General features: G+C 36.3%; 1 protein-coding gene across 1 annotated transcript in view; it reads right to left on the minus strand.

Annotated features, from left to right (window-relative positions):
• Window positions 1-15,144, minus strand: part of LOC120858800 (ovostatin homolog 2-like) — a 52,695-nt gene extending 37,551 nt beyond the window's left edge. The window contains 7 exon segments of the mRNA XM_040235114.1: window positions 1,723-1,840; window positions 6,016-6,100; window positions 6,607-6,775; window positions 9,410-9,441; window positions 13,294-13,480; window positions 14,580-14,763; window positions 15,080-15,144. Of these exon segments, the coding sequence (XP_040091048.1) occupies window positions 1,723-1,840; window positions 6,016-6,100; window positions 6,607-6,775; window positions 9,410-9,441; window positions 13,294-13,480; window positions 14,580-14,763; window positions 15,080-15,144 (840 nt within the window).
• Window positions 15,145-19,755: the final 4,611 nt, after the last annotated feature.

The raw sequence follows: 19,755 nt of genomic DNA on the forward strand, positions 1-19,755 counted from the left end.
GATGAAAATCCATCTGCAAGAAAAGAAAATTATTTTAGAACTTAATAAAAATGATATGTTGATTAGATAAAATTTTAAAATCTTATAATAGATAGCTACATGTACAATACAATGGCAGGTAAGATCTTTTTCTAAGGCTGAGAGCTCATAAACATTAGAAGCTCTGGTATTTCAAAAATACCACAAAGTCAATATTTAAACAAAAACTTGAAAAAATTTCGCTTCGAGACTAGAGGGTACTTTTTTTTTGGCTGCACTGGATCTTTCTTGTGGCATGCAGATTCTTCATTGCTGTGTGCAGGCTTTTTCTAGTTCTGGCAAGAGGCTTAGAGGGCAATATTCATAAAACAAGAAAGTTTCCATTTCACAGCAACAGGAAAAACAGGTGTAATTAAGAGTTCTCAAACAAGAAGTCCAAACTGATAACAAAAATATGAAAATATTCTCAAACTCATGGGTTATTGCTGTTGTTGATTAGTCTGTCAGTCATGTCTGACTCTTGTCTATAGCCCACCAGGCTCCTCTGTCCACGGGATTTTCCAGGCAAGAATACTGGAGTGGGTTGCCATTTCCTTCTCCAGGGGATCTTCCTGCCCAAGAATGGAACCCACATCTCCTGAATTAGCACGTAGATTCTTAACCACTGAGCCACCAGGGAAGCCCCAAACTCACTACTAATGCAAGTTAAAACAAGGTAAATTTTTGTCTACCAAAATGGCAAAACATTTTAAATTCATGTATTGCTGGCAGTAATATTTTTAAAAAATTAAATCTATATATGATTGTATCTATCCACCTATCTATTTATCTACTTTGACTCAGGAAATCTGCTCCAAGGGATCTATTTCAAATAAATAAAACTTGTCATACATAAAGATATTTTTAGCAGATTATTTATTGTTGCACTTTTCACACTGGGGAAAAATTAAACACTAGTTGAATGAAATCCCTGTCACTTGGGTAAAATGGCTGACAAAATTATACTATAACCACACCATAGAATAATGTTCCCTGATGTGAAAGAATTCCATTCAGTCTTTTTCAGTCTGCAATCACTACCTAAAATATAGGTTTCTTTCTGTATTAACCAAATATTGATATTTACCAAAAAGCCTTTAGGTAATTTTCTGTTCAAAAATTCAGTGAGATTAGGATAATCAGAATTAAAATACAAACTGTATGGTGTAAACACATTTCACTTTTGAAGTCTAAAGCTGATCCTCAATGAGATGGCCACGATCATTAATGTTATGACATTATAAACTGAAAAAGCAAATGGTGGCTTCAATAGTGAACTTCAAATCTAAAGTAATAAAATAGATACTTTGAATTGCAGCTATTTGCAAGTGAACTTTTTTCATAAAGACAATTCTAGGTGGCCTGGTGAGTGCCATCAGGGATTCATTTATGTAAAGGATAGTTTATGATGCTCCAAAGAAAGATCAGAGAGGTCACCTAAACAGTATAAACAAAAAAAGACAATAAGATCTTTCAAATTCTAAAAATTCCATGAATACATAGGTGAAGAGCAATGAACTTGGCCTAGAGAATGAATTATAACTTGAATTTTCTTTTCATTCTTTACCTCACCTATTTACAACCTCCATTATCTACAACATGAAAATGGTGTTGTTCAGTCTCCTTTATAAATGGAATCAAAAAAAGAATAATATTGAAAATGAACAAGAATTAATTTTTTGGAGTAAAGATCATGATCTGTACCTGTGCAACAAACTGTTCACATATTTCATTCTTGTCTTTCTCACAAGCCACAGAGGAAAAAAATCCCCTGCACACCTGGACTTGGACTTTCCCATGTACAGGTTGGCCAAAGGTATACCTAGGAGGAGAAGATATACTGGTAATATGAACAATACCACGGTCATATTTCATGGTCTCTTATTCATAAGTTATATATGAAATCTCTAAACTATGTCTACCCAACAACGAAATTCAATTAGGTAGCTCATCTATTTGCACTCTCCTTTCCACTGAATTTAGATTAAATTAGACATTTAATCTGTTAGGAGGATTCAGTTGTTTTTTTAAAAAATCAAATTCAAAGTAATGTAAAATTCAAAATCTAAGTGACTTGGACTTAATGATCAAATTGAGTTTCAAAAGTTATATTTTAATCTGATAAAAATATTTAAAAAATTGCTTGCAACACTTGCTCTAGCACAAAAGATATATACATATAAATAAATTACTCAGGATCATGAAGTACTTCTCGATTAATATTTTATATAACACTTCTCATTCCTCACTCAGTAAATATAAAAGGATTGGCATATACTGGATATGCTCTGACCAAAAGTATAATGTCTTTTGGGGTGCCTGTGTGCTTAGTCGCTCAGTCGTGTCCGACTCTTTGCGACCCTAGGGACTGCAGCCTGCCAGGCTTCTCTGTCCATGGGGATTCTCCAGGCAAGAATCTCCAGGAGTGGGTTGCCATGCCCTCTTCCATGGGATCTTCTCAACTCAGAGATGAACCCAGGTCTCCCACATTGCAGGCAGGTTCTTTACTGTCTGAGCCACTAGGGAAGTCTGTCTTTTGGGGTGGGATTAAATAAATATTTCATTTTCTCCCCAAACACACAAAAGAATATAATACAAGCTTTTTAAAGATTCAAAGGCAAATACGTTGATGGTTTGAGCTTGTAGCTTATTTAAGGATCCCTTCTACTAGTATTTAGAAAAACAAATCTAAAATCAGTATACAGTAAAAGTGAATATTATTAAATGTATTGATTATAATATTTTTTCTAGTAGTTGGACATTGGTGTTTACGTATATCATTTATTTTTTCCCAGTGATCCTGAGATGTAAGTGTGTTATCTCATTTAATGGATTAGTAAATTGAGATCGGGTATCTCTTTTCTCCACTTTGTAACTGATGGAATTAAAATTCAAACTCAGATGTTTCTCAGGCCACAATCCATGTTCTTTCTCTTTCACTAATCTATTGAACAATTCTCAATGCTTCTGATATTTTAACTCAATCCAACTCACTATAATCTGTCAACTCTAAATATCAATTACAAGTAAAATAGAGTCAAGACTCTAAACAGGTCACAAATGTTATACTCCAGCATATCTTATTTCCTTCTTCTTATTGTCTTTTATTTATCAGATAAAACTCATTGCATTATCACCTAAAAAGATATGTAGCTTAAGTTTACATACAGATCAGAATAAACATTCTCCTTTTATAATCTGAAAAGTTTTTGGTGAATACTAATGCAGTTTATTAAAATACTTTTGCCTGTGGGCGATTTTCTTCCTTCTTAAAAGCTTAATTCATCTCTGAGGTGGTTTGCTAAAATAATCTAATTTGTTGTTGTTTCCTCTGGCTGTTCCAAGCTAATGGTTAAGAAACAATGATTCAGTATTGTGCAATCTTAATGGTTGGCAACTCAGTCACTGATGTTATTTTCTGGACACACTGATTCATTCATCATGTTCTCTTAGCCTGCACAGAAACAACCATGGAGCAAGCTTAGCTCTGTTCTCAACTCTCTAGTCCTGTTGCAGGATTTGATTATTCTGATACTGACACACTGTTTAATGTCAGATCTGAGTAGAATATAACATTAAGGAAGCCTTAATAAATCCTAATTCCATATCAACATTTCAGTAAATCCAAACTCCATGTCAATAAATAAATAAAACCCTCTGCCTTGTGACCCAGCAATCCCACTGCTGGGCATACACACCGAGGAAACCAGAATTGAAAGAGACACGTGTACCCCAGTGTTCATCGCAACACTGTTGATAATAGCCAGGACATGGAAGCAACCTAGATGTCTATCAGCAGATGAATGGATAAGAAAGCTGTGGTACATAGACACTATGGAGTACTACTCAGTCATTAAAAAGAATACATTTGAATCAGTTCTAATGAGGTGGATGAAACTGGAGCCGATTATACAGAGTGAAGTAAGCCAGAAAGAAAAACACCAATACCATATACTAACGCATATATATGGAATTTAGAAAGATGGTAACGATAACCCTGTATGCAAGACAGCAAAAGAGACACAGATGTATAGAACAGTCTTTTGGACTCTGTGGGAGAGGGAGAGGGTGGAATGATTAGGGAGAAGGTGGAATGATTAGGGAGAATGGCATTGAAACACATATAATATCATATAAGAAATGAATCGCCAGTCCAGGTTTGATGCAGGATACAGCTTGCTTGGGGCTGGTGCACTGGGATGACCCAGAGGGATGGTATGGGGAGGGAGGTGGGAGGGGGGTTCAATATTGGGAACACGTGTACACCCGTGGCGGATTCATGTTGATGTACGGCAAAACCAATACAATATTGTAAAGTAATTAGCCTCCAATTAAAATAAATAAATTAAAAAAATCCCAATTCCATATCAACATTTAGCTTTTAGGAAGTCTTTGGAAGGTGATACTTGATAAAATATTTTGACTACTCCTATAAAGTGCATTGCAGTGTTACAACATACCGTTCAGCAGATAAATTATAGATGTTAATCCCACGGACAATTCTGGTTTTCTGTAGGATTTTTCTAGTGAAACCAGTTTAGGATCCTTATATTGATTATCCCATTATTTTTAACACAGATAATCTATAATATCTCATACATTACATTTACAAAATTCTGGCACATGATCAGCTACTCTTCACTGAAACTCACAAAAATATTATGATTTTTTTCCTAGAGTCTAAGAACATTTTTTTTAAAGACTAGAAACTGTTTCTAAGATTCCTTATGGTATTCTCAGCAAAATCCCCATGTTTCTACCAGGCTGCCCTTTACCAATGTATCTTTAATATACTACTGAAAATATTCAAAGGCAGGTACTTTTCATGTCATTAGTTAAATAAACAATTTTTAACAAATATGGCAAATATTAACATTTTCAATTGTTTATATAAAGTATAATAGAGGTCTTGGTTAGGAGAGAAACTGAACTTAGATATCCTAGGTCTAAATTGTAGTTCTTCCATCAAAAAACCCCATTAATGTTGATAAGTTATTTAAATTCTCTCATTATCTTTCTTTATAAAATTGAGTTGATAATAACTCCTTTCTCACAGTGATATGGTGAGAAAGTTAACAAATGTAATGCTTAGCACATTAGTTGGTATTCAATAAATATTAGCTTTTTTTTTTTTTTACTATAATTAGAAATTTGAGGAAAGGCAAGGCATTAGAAATAATCCCCTCAAAAGAAAAGAACAATTTCTCAAGTCACATAGGAATTCCTTTTTTAACATCAAGTGGATTCAAATTAGTTAAAATTAAATTGATAAAATGCCTCACTATGATATTTTCAATATTTCTTTCTTTTCTTTCTTTCTTTTTTTTTTTTTAAGTGAAAACATCCACTGATGGTGAAGATTCAATGAGGCAAGGTGCTTTAGACAAGCTGTTGGAATTGTCCTTGGGCACAACATACTTAGTGAACAATAGGGCAGTCAAAAAACTAAAAGAATGTTACACATTTGTCATAGTATTGTTACATTTTTGTTGTAGTAAATCCAATTCTGGAAAATTTTCTTAAGTAAATAATTTTTAATTAAAATGCTACATTTTATACACAAAGACATTACTATAACTTTATTTGTCACTGGGAAAACAAAATCAAACAGGCTGCATGTCATATAATAAAAGAGTGCTTGGATAAATTTGGTATAGCCACACAGAGATATGTTTATGCAGGGAGGAATTGGAATACATGAAAAGCCTGGCATTATATAGTGACAGGTTTTCTTAACTGGAGTGGGTAAAAATGTATAATTGTTGAAAGTGCTCATAAAAGACCAGAGAAAAATAAAGTGTTAATGGCAGTTAATGTAATTAATTTTAGGTAATATCTCACATTTTTCAATAGTTTTCAAATATTCTACAGTGACAATCCATTACTTCTTTAATACTTTTAATATAAGCAGATACATAAGTTTACATGATTGATCTCATTTTTTGTTTCCCCTAAGCCTTCTATTGACAGGTGGAGTTAAATCTCTTGAATACTTACTTAGCACATGCACTGATTTGGAATTCATCATCTGAAATAGTTATTGTTTGTGGTGCACTGACCTTAACTTCAAACTTGGGCAACACTGGAAACAAAGAGAAATATAATGTTACTTCAGCTCTCACACACTGCTGAGCAAAAATGATTACAACCATGTAAATGTGTTTCCACACATGACATTTTTCTATGTATGCCTCTGTATGGATCATGGTTGAGCTCCTCCAAATTCCATCAGTGGGTGATGGTGTCTCATTAATTAATAATTCCCTTTTCCTTTCTTTGCCCTATTCTTGGAACTTCACATTTTGTTTCTGTAGTCCTTTAGATCCTTTCTAGATGGTTGTCTTTATTCTAAAAAAAAGGGATATTTCCTCAGGAGAAAAGGAAGGGATCAGAATAAGGATACAGGCAATGAATGATGAGCAAGAAAGCAGAGACAATAAAACATAGAAGGACAAGAAAGGAAAATGGCAGAAAACCAAACCAAACTTAATGTAATTTGTCTAATTCTAACATAAAAGTTATTTTGTTGAACAGTTCTTTGGACACTTCAATTATATAAGACAACAATCATAATTAGCAATCGGTTACCATTTCTATTAACAGTAAATTGGTGTGTCAATGTCTTTCCTGATTTTTCTTTCACAACAATAGAGTAATCTCCAAACACTAGTTCTAAAATCAATTGGAATGAGAGTTCGGTAATATTTTGAGAAGAGGTCACATTTTGCCATTGAAAAATCCTATTGTTTTGAGGATCCTAGAAAATAAAGAAGAAATAAAAGCAGAGGATGTATGAGAATATTATCCTTTTCTTTTTAACTTGTGATCCTTTATGTAGTTGGGGCTTCCCTAGTGGCTCAGAGGGTAAAGGATCTGCCTGCAGTGTGGGAGACCAGGGTTTGATCCTTGGGTTGGGAAGATCCCCTGGAGAAGGGCATGGCAACCCACTCCAGCATTCTTGTCTGGAGAACCCCATGGACAGAGGAGCCTGCTGGGCTGAAATCCACGAGGTCACAAAGAGTCAGACATGACTGAGTGACTAAGCACAACACAGCAAGGTGATGCTAGTAGAAGAATCTGCCTGCCGATACAGGAGATGCAGAAGACATGGGTTCAATCCCTGGGGCAGGAAGGTCCCCTGGAATAGGAAATGGCAACTCGCTCCAGTATTCTTGTCTGGAATATTCCACTGATGGAGGAGCCTGTTGGGATACAGTCTATGAGGATACAAAGGGTCAGACATGATCGAGCGACTGAATACATGTCGTTCAGGGAAGTAAAGAAAGTTCTATCATTTTATTGCACTTGTATCTCAAATTGTGAAAAAAATTACACACTGTTAAATGGAAGTCCCACAATAAGAAAGCATCCTTCAAGCCACACTTCCTGTGTCATTTGCTTTTAGCAGCTTGTGTGAGCCTGCTTCAATAAATGTATTGATATTATCCAGTCATAATTAAATAAATTATGGCTTGGAAGCCTCCAAGCCAGGCTTCAGCAATATGTGAACTGTGAAATTCCAGATGTTCAAGCTGGTTTTAGAAAAGGCAGAGGAACCAGAGATCAAATTGCCAACATCCGCTGGATCATCGAAAAAGCAAGAGAGTTCCAGAAAAACATCTATTCCTGCTTTATTGACTATGCCAAAACCTTTGACTGTGTGGATCACAATAAACTGGAAAATTCTGAAAGAGATGGGAATACCAGACCATCTGACCTGTCTCTTGAGAAATCTATGCAGGCCAGGAAGCAACAGTGAGAACTGGACATGGAACAACAAGTTAGTTCCAAATAGGAAAAGGAGTACATCAAGGCTGTATATTGTCACCATGCTTATTTAACTTCTATGCAGAGTACATCATGAGAAACGCTGGACTGGAAGAAACACAAGCTGGAATCAAGATTGCTGGGAGAAATATCAATAACCTCAGATACGCAGATGACAACACCCTTATGGCAGAAAGTGAAGAGGAACTAAAGAGCCTCTTGATGAAAGGGAAAGTGGAGAGTAAAAAAGTTGGCTTAAAGCTCAACATTCAGAAAATGAAGATCATGGCATCTGGTCCCATCACTTCATGGGAAATAGATAGGGAAACAGTGGAAACAGTGTCAAACTTTATTTTTTGGGCTCCAAAATCACTGCAGATGGTGATTGCAGCCATGAAATTAAAAGACGCTTACTCCTTGGAAGGAAAGTTATGACCAACCTAGATAGCATATTCAGAAGCAGAGACATTACTTTCTCAACGAAGGTCCGTCTAGTCAAGGCTATGGTTTTTCCAGTAGTCATGTATGGATGTGAGAGTTGGACTGTGAAGACAGCTGAATGCCGAAGAATTGTCGCTTTTGAACTGTGGTGTTGGAGAAGACTCTTGAGAGTCCCTTGGACTGCAAGGAGATCCAACCAGTCTATCCTAAAGGAGATCAGTCCTGGGTATTCATTGGAAGGACTGATGCTGAGGCTGAAACTCCAATACTTTGGACACCTCATGTGAAGAATTGACTCATTGGAAAAGACTCTGATGCTGGGAGGGGTTGGGGGCAGGAGGAAAAGGGCGTAACAGCAGATGAGATGACTGGATGGCATCACTGACTCGAGGGACATGAGTCTGAGTAAACTCCAGGGATTGGTGATGGACAGGGAAGCCTGGCGTGCTGTGATTCAAGGGGTCACAAATAGTCGGACACGACTGAGCGACTGAACTGATTTAAAGAAATCTGGATAAAAAGATATCTACAAAGGCACAGAAACATTACTCACTGCTCATCTTTTTTTTTGTTTGTTTTTTGCTTTCCTCCACAGTAAAATCTAAAATGTTAAAATTAATTTTGTAGACTTCCTTTCAGTAAGAATTACTCATGTGATTGAGTGTTGGCTGATGACATGTAAATAGAAGTCACTGGGTAGAGAAGAATCAAACTCAGATGCCACAGAAAATAAAGCAAGATATTGAGGATGACATAGAGGTTAAATAGAAGTCTATTGAGTAGCTTCAGCTGCATGCAACAAATTCTGGGAAATTCTCTTTCATTTTTATTCTATTATAAATATTTTCTAATTTTCCTTGCTATGGCTTCTTAGATACACCCATCATTTAAAAGTGGACATTAATTTTCAAATACATGGGATTTTTAAAGTATTTTGATATTAATTTCTCATTTAAATGCTTGCTTCTCTGAAAACGCCTGCTGTGTTTCATCAGTCTTCCAACTTTATCGAGGCTTTCAATGGTTAAGTCAAAGATCTCTCTTGGTAAATGTCACATTGCACTTGAAAATATATGGGTTATTTTCAAATATCTTTTGAGGTTGATTTCTAACATCATTCCACAGTGGTAAGGAAACAGACTCTGTATGATTTCAATTCCTTTAGATCATGAAATTTTTGCACCTTGTTCTACATCCCTGGATATGTTTCAGTGTCTCCTGGTTCATAGTCTATGAGAACTTGAACAGAGTGTGTATCGTACTGTTGTGTCAAAACTGCATAAATCTTAACTATGTTGAATTGGTTCATGGTGCTTTTCAGGTTTCCTATAACCTTCTACTTTTCTGTATATTCATTTTATTAATTTTGAGAGGTTGATATTGAAACTCCAACTAAAAATCTTAATTTAGCTTCTTAAAAAAATTGCACTACATGTAACTTTGTTCTGTATTTTCCAAGTCTCCTGTAAATGTGTTATCGTACTTTTAAAATTTAAAAAATTAAAAAGAGAGAAAAAAAAGAGTAAATAGAAGAAGCCTTAGTAACATTGTGCTATTACTGCCCTAACCTTGAACCTACTACTCAGGGGTAGTAGTTTCTGAAAACAATAGATTTTTTACTCATTTAAAGCGATGTTACTTAAGTTTGCTGTTGCTTTCCATGGAACACAACATTATCTGCATGAAACATTTAAATGTGGAGATAATATTATTTACAGGTTACTAATAATGCAGAAAACATAAAATGGCCAACATCATTTATCCCACTAGAAGGACAAGTTGTCACTCATATAACAAAATCAAAATCATTTAAATTATAGACTATATTTACATACATGATCATTAATGATGAACTAGATTTCAATGTATTAACCTTTAGAACTAATTAGTCATGTTACCTATTATATGTAGAGATTAAAATACATACTGTTGGAGTTGATTGATACAAGCTATTTACCGACAGGCATGCAATTTCAATTAAATTTGAAAGCCACATTACACTACACCAGAGATTTGAACTGCTTGAAGGAGATGCAAACTGGTTTCTGAAAGTGGAGTCCATTTTATAATATCACCTTCTGTGTATTCCTACATTTTTAGGTGCTTATGAGTTCTATTTTCTTAAAACAAAATGTGGCTAAATTAAAACTGAGAAGAGCCAGCAGCCAAAATCAAGCAATTTGAGACATAAATCTCCCTTAGAAAGAGCCTGTGTGTGTTGCATGTTCAGTTGCTTCAGTCATGTCTGACTGTTTGTGACCCTATAGACTGTAGTCCGGCAGGCTTCTCTGTCCAGGGGATCATTCAGGCAAGAATACTGGAGTGGGTTGCAATGCCTTTCTCCAGGAGATCTTCCCAACTCAGGGATCGAGTCGGTGTCTTTTGAGTCTCCTGCATTGCAGGTGGATTCTTTATCCCTGAGCCACTGAGGAAGCCCCTATAAAGAGCCTAATCTTATGTTTTTCCATGAAAATCCACCGTTGCCCCATTTGGCCCACAGCAGACACTAAAAGTCTAAAGAACTAAGAGCCCTTTCTTTGGTTCTTCACATGGTGCCTTATACTGTGTATGCATGTACAAATTTCCCTTCCCCCATATTTCAGTTATCTTAATTTCTCACTGTGAGTAATGAAAACTACACACATATCACTATTTATCTAAACATTTTAAATGATGGGTTTGAAAAAGATCTCTTACCTGAAGTGTAATCAAGGGATACTGAAAGAAGAAAGAAAAATTCAAGTTAATATTAAAATAGTTCATTTTGGGGCCAGATATTGCATTATAAAGATTATCTGACTTAAATGTTGACTTATTCCTCCCTGTTCCAGATGGCAAAGTTTCTAGAGCCAAAGATACCAGGAAAACTCTAAATCTGAAACAGACTCAAACTTTCCTCTCGGAAGTAGAAAGCAAGTTCTATGTAAGTCATTTTTTCTAGCAGGATGAAAAGACCTAGAGAAGTAAAACAATTCCCTGTATGCTGCTGCTGCTGCTAAGTCACTTCAGTCATGTCTGACTCTGTGCGACCCTATAGACGGCAGTCTGTATAGGAAAGTTTTTTGTTTAATATTGAGGTTTATCTTTGAAACTATAGTTATATGTATCTCCATAGTTATGGAAAACTTCCCAATGACACCATAGAGCAATGGAGTAATTTGTTTAGATTTCATTATGCCTTTGAAATGACTGAACTCACCACATCATTGATAGGTAGGAACTTAGTATCAAGTGTCACAATGCGAAGTTTAACTGAAAGAGAAAGAGGGACAATAATATTTTATTATTTATTAATTATTAGTTTTCTCATAGCTATTAATAAGATTATTATTCTTGTTATTTTCTCTCCCAGATATGATTGCTTATAAATAGACAGTGAAATTAATTGCTTTGCTTTCATAGAACACTGCACTTCCTTCTCCTCTAGCTCTGATTTAACCCTTTAAGATCTGGGTTCCTTTTGGAAAGATTTTTTATTGCACATTTATAATTCATCTGTTGATCATGACCTGGTGTTACCAAAGCTGGCATGAAACTTTTTACCATAACAGCCCATAGGGAAGTCTCAAAACTTGGTGGCAGAATTAATCACAGAAGGACAAATGTGAAATACATATGGTAAGAGGTACACATGAGCTTCTGATGTGGCACTAGCGGTCAAAAAGCTGCCTGCCAATGCAGGAGACACTAGAGACTTGGGTTTGATCCCTGGATCAGGAAGAGCCCCTGGAGGAGAAATGGCAACTGACTCCAGTATTCTTGCCTGGGAAATCCCATGGACAGAGGAGGCTGGTGGGCTACAGTTTATGGGGTTGCAAAGAGTCAGACCCAACTGCCTACATGCACATACATACACACATGCACATGAGTTATATGTAATTTTTATGGGAAAATATACTAATGTTGGCAAATATTGATTTTAGCAGAATTCCAGAAAAGCCATATTAGCTATTTTTGCACCTATAACTGTCATCATAGTATTTTAATACATCCAGAAGAGAAAACATAATGTAGCAAAACAAAACAAAAAAATCCTCAGTATAAGATAAATTCTGTTTTAGTTCTTACTTTTTTTTTTTTTAGTAAGTCATCTGTGTGCTCAGATGTTCAGTCATATCCAACTCTTTACAACCCCATGGACTGTAGAACAAAGTGTGTGGATGATCTTATCCAACTTCTAATTTTACAAATGAGAAAACAAGATCTCAAAGACCAGAACTGACTTGGCAGAAGTTGAAAATTTATTCTCAGAGCCAAAACAAAAATCATATCCTTCTGAATCTTAGTTTGGTGCTTTTTCTGCTTTCTTCTACTTACAGCAATAATGAAGAAGGACTCTGCCTAAGTTATCAGATTTATTATTCCTTTTTCTGGTATGAATAATAATGATGATGACAATAAATTCCATTTACAAATTAGTTACTGTGTGCCAGGGACTATTTTGGGCTTCCCAGGTGGCACTAAGGGTAAAGAATCCACCTGTCAGTGCAGGAGGCACAAGAGATGGAAGTTTTATCTCTGGGTCTGGAAGATTCCCCAGAGGAGGGCATGGCAACCCACTCCAGTGTTCTCGCCTGGAGAATCCCATGGACAGAGGAGCCTGGTGGGCTGCAGTCCACGGGGTCGCACAAAGTGGGACATGACCGAAGCAACCTAGCATGCATGCACACAGAGAGACTATTTTATATTGGCCATCTTATTCTCACAGTAAAAATGAGATACTTTTACTATTTCCATTCTATGGATGAAAAGAATTGAGTCAAAATAGAGATTTAATTAGTTTGCCCAGCTGGTAAATTATGAAGTAACACACCCCTAGGTTGTAGCCTTTGTATTATGCAAGCCTGTCATGAGAATTTGTAAACAGTGGGATAGACATGCAACTGTAAGAAACAAAGCACTCAACAATTGAAACTGGAGGGCACTGTTTCATAATTGACCTAGACAACTGGTCAAAATTCTAAAAATTTTTGATCTGAAGAGTTAAGACCAAATTAGAACTTGGATTTAAATTTAATAATGTGTTTGGATTGCTTAAAATTAGAAGAAACAGTTTCTGAAATCAACAATAAGAAGGAAACATAAATATTGACTTACCATTCTCTCCAGATTTATAGATGGGTTTATCTGTCTGCACAAAGGTCACTGTCTCTTCTGAAGAGAGTGCTACAGATCTCCTCTCAAAGATTTTAAGAGTATCTCCCTTAACCAACAGAGTCACAAAAGCCATCTGTTCAGAAGACTTGTGGGAAACCTATTTAACATAAAGAGCAGAAAATGGGAAAATCATTCTTAGACATTTAGGTGGTAAACAATGCCTTAATTTCCTTCTGAGGCTGAGAGAGCCTTGTAAATCCATTATGTCTTAATGGGAAACTTGTTGATCACTTGTTCCAATTCCTTTCTTTAACCTGAGGACAGTTTCCAGTAAAGTTATTCCTGCGTTTTCTCATCTATTGTTTTCTGTGTTCCTGAGTTCCAATCTCTCATTCCTTTACTTAATTCTCTATCCTCATTTTTAAACAGTTCTACTATCTAAAAGCAGTTGTTTGGTCGCTAAATTGTCTCTGACTCTTTTGCAACCCTATGGACTGTAGCCCACCAGGCTCCTTTGTTCGTGGGATTTCCCAGGCAAGACTACTAGAGTGGGTTGCCATTTCCTTTTCCAGGGGATCTTCATGACCCAGGGATTGAGCCCATGTCTCCTGTATTGGCAGGCAGATTCTTTACCGCTGAGCCACCAGGGAAACCCATCAGAAAACAGTTATATTGTCTTATTACCATTCCCTGCAAGAGAAAAGTGCAGTACTTCACAAGTTTTATTGTATATATAACTTGTCTTTTTATTTGCCTCTCAAAAATTTATCCAATTTTGCTTCTCAGATTCCACAGCTTATCCAAATCAAGTTTTGTTATTTCTCTAAAACTATTTTTTTAAGATTTATTTATTTTTTACTGAAGGATAATTGCTTTACAGAATTTTGCTGTTTTCTGTAAAATCTCAACATGAATCAGCCATAGGTTTACATGTATCTCCCTTCCATCTCCCTCTCCATCTCACCCCTGTACGTTGATACAAAGCCCCTGTTTGAGTTTCCTGAGCCATACAGCAGTCTCATTGGCTATCTATTTTACATACGATAGTGTAAGTTTCTATGTTACTCTTTCCATACATCTTACCCTCTCCCTCCTCTCCCCATGTCCATGCTAACACATATATACGGAATGTAGAAAAATGGTACTGAAGAATTTATTTACAGGGCAGCAATGGAGAAACAGACATAAAACTCATTTTTAAGTAGTAATTCCATCTTCCCATCTGAAGTTCTGAGATGTCGAATTCTGCACCTCACCTCAAAATTTGCACAAGCATAGAAGTTATCCTCTTCCACAGTCTGGTCAAAAATAGTGTTATTGGATCCATCATATTCTAAGACAACACTCAAGGACACAGATTCATTCAGGTTTAAAAGGTGGAGACAAGCTTGTTCTGTAGAGTGACTTTGCATCACCGAGGGGACCCATAAGATATATTGCCTATGCAAACAAAGTAATCAACACTCTAAACAAGGGTAAGAGAAATGAAGAACATGCATAAAACAATTTTAGCTTATTGACATATTTCTGAAACATACACACTTTTCATGATATTACAATAAACTTAAGTATACAGAAAGCTATCAAGAAAAAATAAAGTCAGTTCCCTTCATACACCTGTTTAAGATTTACAAGGTAAATCAGCACTCTGTCTCAGAAATTGAAATGGTAAAATACAATCGAATTTTAACACAGCATATTTCATAAAGTCACTTTGCCAGTACTTTCATGTGAATAGCAATATAATATTCCTTACGGGTTCAAAGTCTCAGAAACAGTAAAATGAAGCAAAAAGGTGCTCATAAAAATGATGGGCACCATTTTACCCCAGTGTCTGAACAATTATTCAGGATATTCTTCAAGATATTCTCCTCTTTTTTTCTGTCTTTATTAGAAGTCAGCTTTCTCAACTCTTTGCTTTCTTTTCTTCCTTCTACTCTGCATCTCTCTGTGTATTGTTGCTTTTATATAGTCACACAATGAAGGATCAATTGCTTTTTGGAGTAAATATAATGGGACTCTCCAATCGTATTTGGATCTCCTCTCCCATTACTTTTCTGGGGGTTTGGGGATGTCACTTTACCTACAACTTCCTTCTTAAATTCACCAGATGCTGATCTGTTTTTGGAATCAGCAGTACAGGTTGGACAGGAAGAAAGAGGAAAACAAAGAAAGCACTTGTGTGACACTTAGGATTTTATTAATTTAGTTCCTCACTCCCAGGGCTCACCGCAGTATCAAAAGCATTAATCCACAGGAATCAGTACTTGGAAGAAAATACTTGTCCAAACAGCTATTAATCGTTTCAAATCCCCAAAGGTAAATATTCCAGGCTTCTGAGAGAAGCAGCATTATCTGATATTGCCAAAATCCAGATGCAAATAAATATCTCAATATAGGCTCATTTTACAGATAATTGAAACTCATTTTTCTATAATTTCATGATATGGAATACATTTAAAATGTTGATATGTGTGCAACATTTACTTTAATTTTCTGTTGTTGCTAACTTCTTTTTTTGTTTGTTTGTTTGTTTGTTTGCCACATCGTGGCATGAGGGAACTTCGCATTTCCACCAGAGATGGAACCCACTCCCCTTGCATTGGAAGCATGGAGTCTTAACCACTAGACCATCAGAGGAGTTCCTACTATACTTTTCTTAGGTTTTTACAATGGTCAATATCCTTTCCTACCCTAAATAGGAAAAAAATGCAAGAAAATGTGATAAATATGTGTGAGTGTATACACACATACTGGGCTTCCCAGGCGATGCTAGTGGTAAAGAGCCTGCCAATGTAGGAGACATTAGAGAGGAAGGTTCGATCCATGGGTGGTGGAGATCTCCTGGAGGAGGTGCAAGACAACCCACTCCAGTATTCTAGCTTGGAGAATTCCATGGATAGCGGAATCTGGTGGGTTACCGTCCATAGAGTTGCAAAGAGTCAAACAGGCACAACTGACATGACTTGGCGTGCATGCACAGGCGTACACACATACTAGTCACTTCTTGATCCCCACCCCTGCAAAAAATGCTTTACCATCATTATTGCAAAATATTTCTACAAGGAACATGAGTCATACCAGAGAAACTGGTGACCTCTTACCCTCAGTGTGTTAATTCCCCTATTTGTCTTCTTTTTTTGGTTGTTGTTAACATCCTTTTCATGTCAAGTATTGATGGAGTTTAATGCATCTGGCTTGAAGAATGATGCATTGGGTAATGAAAGATTGAAATTGATTTCAGTCTTTTAGAAATAGATCTACAATACTGCAACAGCAAACACAAAGGAAAGAACAACAAAACCAACTATAATCCATGCGAAGGTGGAATGGGGCTCTGAGGGCAGGGAAGGTCAGAACAGGGTCCTCAGCTGACCGCATTTCCAATTTCAGCACAGTACCGTGTGCTTGAAAACTCGGATCATGTTCTCAGTAGAATTGCAGCTTCTCTCGATTCCCCATTTCAATTTAAGACTTTTGTTTTCAGTCTGCCTTTTCTCTAACCATGCTTAAGATGCCAGCTCTTTTAAAATCTTTGCTACAGGGCTAATCTTCAACTGTTATTTGGCCCCGCCAGTTTTAATATTTAATTTCTTTCCACTGGAATCTCAAACTGTTGGTCTCTGTGTTTGATCAATACGCTTTCCTCTGATCGCCCCTTGGGCTTATTATTAGAACGACTCTCTGTACTCTGTTTCTCCTACTCACAAATCACTAGCTTCCAAAACAAGTGAAGCTCAACTCATCAGTGTTCAAGTTAAACAGAACCACAAGGCAGACTGTTTATAAGTCAAAGCAACTAATTCTTTATTCTCAAGGCTGGCGAATCTAAAATCATGCAACTTCCCTAAAATGTTTGTGTTTTTCCAAATGTGAATATTTTATGCTGAGTAAATGACTCTATTCATTTTAACTTTAATCAAGGCTAGTTATTGATGACAAACATATGTTTTGTACAATTCTTTTAAATTACCTTGGAAACTAGAATTTTTTTATAATATCTCTTTCCCCAAACATGGCTTTATCTGATTAACATATCCTCAAATAAATTTATCTGATTTACATGGTTAATGGGTCCTTATTCCAAAAAATTCAGATATGAATGCAACTTCTACTGTGTACTTACTATGTATCAGCAAGGCAATAGTGAGGTTCTAGAGATAACAAGATGAGTAAGACACAGCTCTTTTAAAGGAGTTTACTTCTAGTATAGAAGGGAAGAAAGAAAAAGAGGAAAGAAGGAAGGAGGATGGGTGAGGGCAGGGAGAAAGGAAGTGAGAATGAAGGAATGAGGATCTGTGGAAGAAGGGGGATATTATAATTTCTTAATAATTAACAGAGTGATAGGCACTGATATTGATAGTACTTCATTTAATTCTAAAAAATACAATTTAAGTTCTTTATTTATTCTTATTTTATAGATAAGAAAAATACAGTATCAGAAAAAAACACAAATTTTCATAGGGTCACCCAGAGAGTAAGTGATTGGGAAGAATTTCTTTTAATAATCAAATTAAGTGAGATCAAACAAAGTTTATATATAAAAACATGAAAGGACATGGAATAATGTACTATGTTCTAAATTCTCTTTATGTTTCTGCTGAATAAAGGGATATATGATGGATATTATATCATCATCACGTGACAGACTCAGTGTTATTTAGGTCATTGTTGTTCACTGCTATGGAACTATCTCTAGTCACTTGTTTATTCAGCATGTGCTTACTGAGTATCTACTATTTGCTAGAAATATGGTTCAGTTCAGTTCAGTTCAGTCGCTCAGTCGTGTCCGACTCTTTGTGACCCCATGAATCACAGCATGCCAGACCTCCCTGTCCATCACCAACTCCCGGAGTTCACTCAGACTCATGTCCATCAAGTCAGTGATGCCATCCAGCCATCTCATCCTCTGTCGTCCTCTTCTTCTCCCGCCCCCAATCCCTCCCAGAATCAGAGTCTTTTCCAATGAGTCAACTCTTCTCATGAGGTGGCCAAAGTACTGGAGCTTCAGCTTTAGCATCATTCCTTCCAAAGAAATCCCAGGGTGATCTCCTTCAGAATGGCCTGGTTGGATCTCCTTGCAGTCCAAGGGACTCTCAAGAGTCTTCTCCAACACCACAGTTCAAAAGCATCAATTCTTCGGCGCTCAGCCTTCTTCACAGTCCAACTCTCACCTCCATACATGACTACTGGAAAAACCATAGCCTTGACTAGATGGACCTTAGATGGTAAAGTAATGTCTCTGCTTTTGAATATGCTATCTATATTGGTCATAACTTTTCTTCCAAGGAGTAAGCGTCTTTTAATTTCATGGCTGCAATGACCACCTGCAGTGATTTTGGAGCCCCCCAAAATAAAGTCTGACACTGTTTCCACTGTTTCCCCATCTATTTGCCATGAAGTGATGGGATCGGATGCCATGATCTTTGTTTTCGGAACGTTGAGCTTTAAGTCAACTTTTTCACTCTCCTCTTTTACTTTCATCAAGAGGCTTTTAGTTCCTCTTCACTTTCTGCCATAAGGGTGGTATCATCTGCATACCTGAGGTTATTGATATTTCTCCCAGCAATCTTGATTCCAGCTTGTGTTTCTTCCAGCCCAGCGTTTCTTATGATGTACTCTGCATATAAGTTGAATAAGCAGGGTGACAATATACAGCCTTGACGTACTCCTTTTCCTATTTGGAACCAGTCTGTTGTTCCATGTCCAGTTCTAACTGTTGCTTCCTGACCTGCATACATGGTAGATGGTGGGAATTATGAGGTGAATGGAAGTTTTTGTAGTTATTCTATTAGGAAAGGTGGAGGTTAAAGAACGAATTGTACAATTAATTATTTCATTACAACCATAGTAAATGTTACAGAAGAGAAGGAAATATAGGGTGCCAAGGAAATGTGTGCTGGTTGGTTAGAGGTGGGGTGAGACATAGTATTGAACCTGCCCTGGATGATAAACAGATGAATAAGACTATTTCTTTTCCTAGAATAGATCACTGTCCACTCAGCACAATATTTAAACATAAATTACAATGCTGTGTGATACAAAGACTATCCTATATTGAAACTATGAGCAACGCTCGGTGGAATCACATTAAAATGACAAATGGGAAGTTGAAAAGAATTTGATTAGGAAGTTTTGAGTTGGGACTGTTAACATGATTATGAGTTTTCTAGGTATCACAGAAACTGAAGTAATAGCTCAGAAAAGAAAATGATGAAATTATAATCGAACATTGTGTGTGTTTTAAAAATAATATTAAGTTCTGCTTTATTGAAGAAAAGATAGTGTATGAAATGTCATTCAACAAGCCTATTGAAAACATAGTGATTGACTTGTGAAAAGTTGTTTTCTTGAACTAAGGAGTCTGATGTTAGTTTGAAGAGTACTGGACATAACAACTCTACTCCATGAAAAACATACAGAAATTAGAGT

This window comes from Oryx dammah, unplaced genomic scaffold (genome assembly GCF_014754425.2).
Source record: "Oryx dammah isolate SB20612 unplaced genomic scaffold, SCBI_Odam_1.1 HiC_scaffold_29, whole genome shotgun sequence".
Lineage (NCBI taxonomy): Eukaryota > Metazoa > Chordata > Mammalia > Artiodactyla > Bovidae > Oryx > Oryx dammah.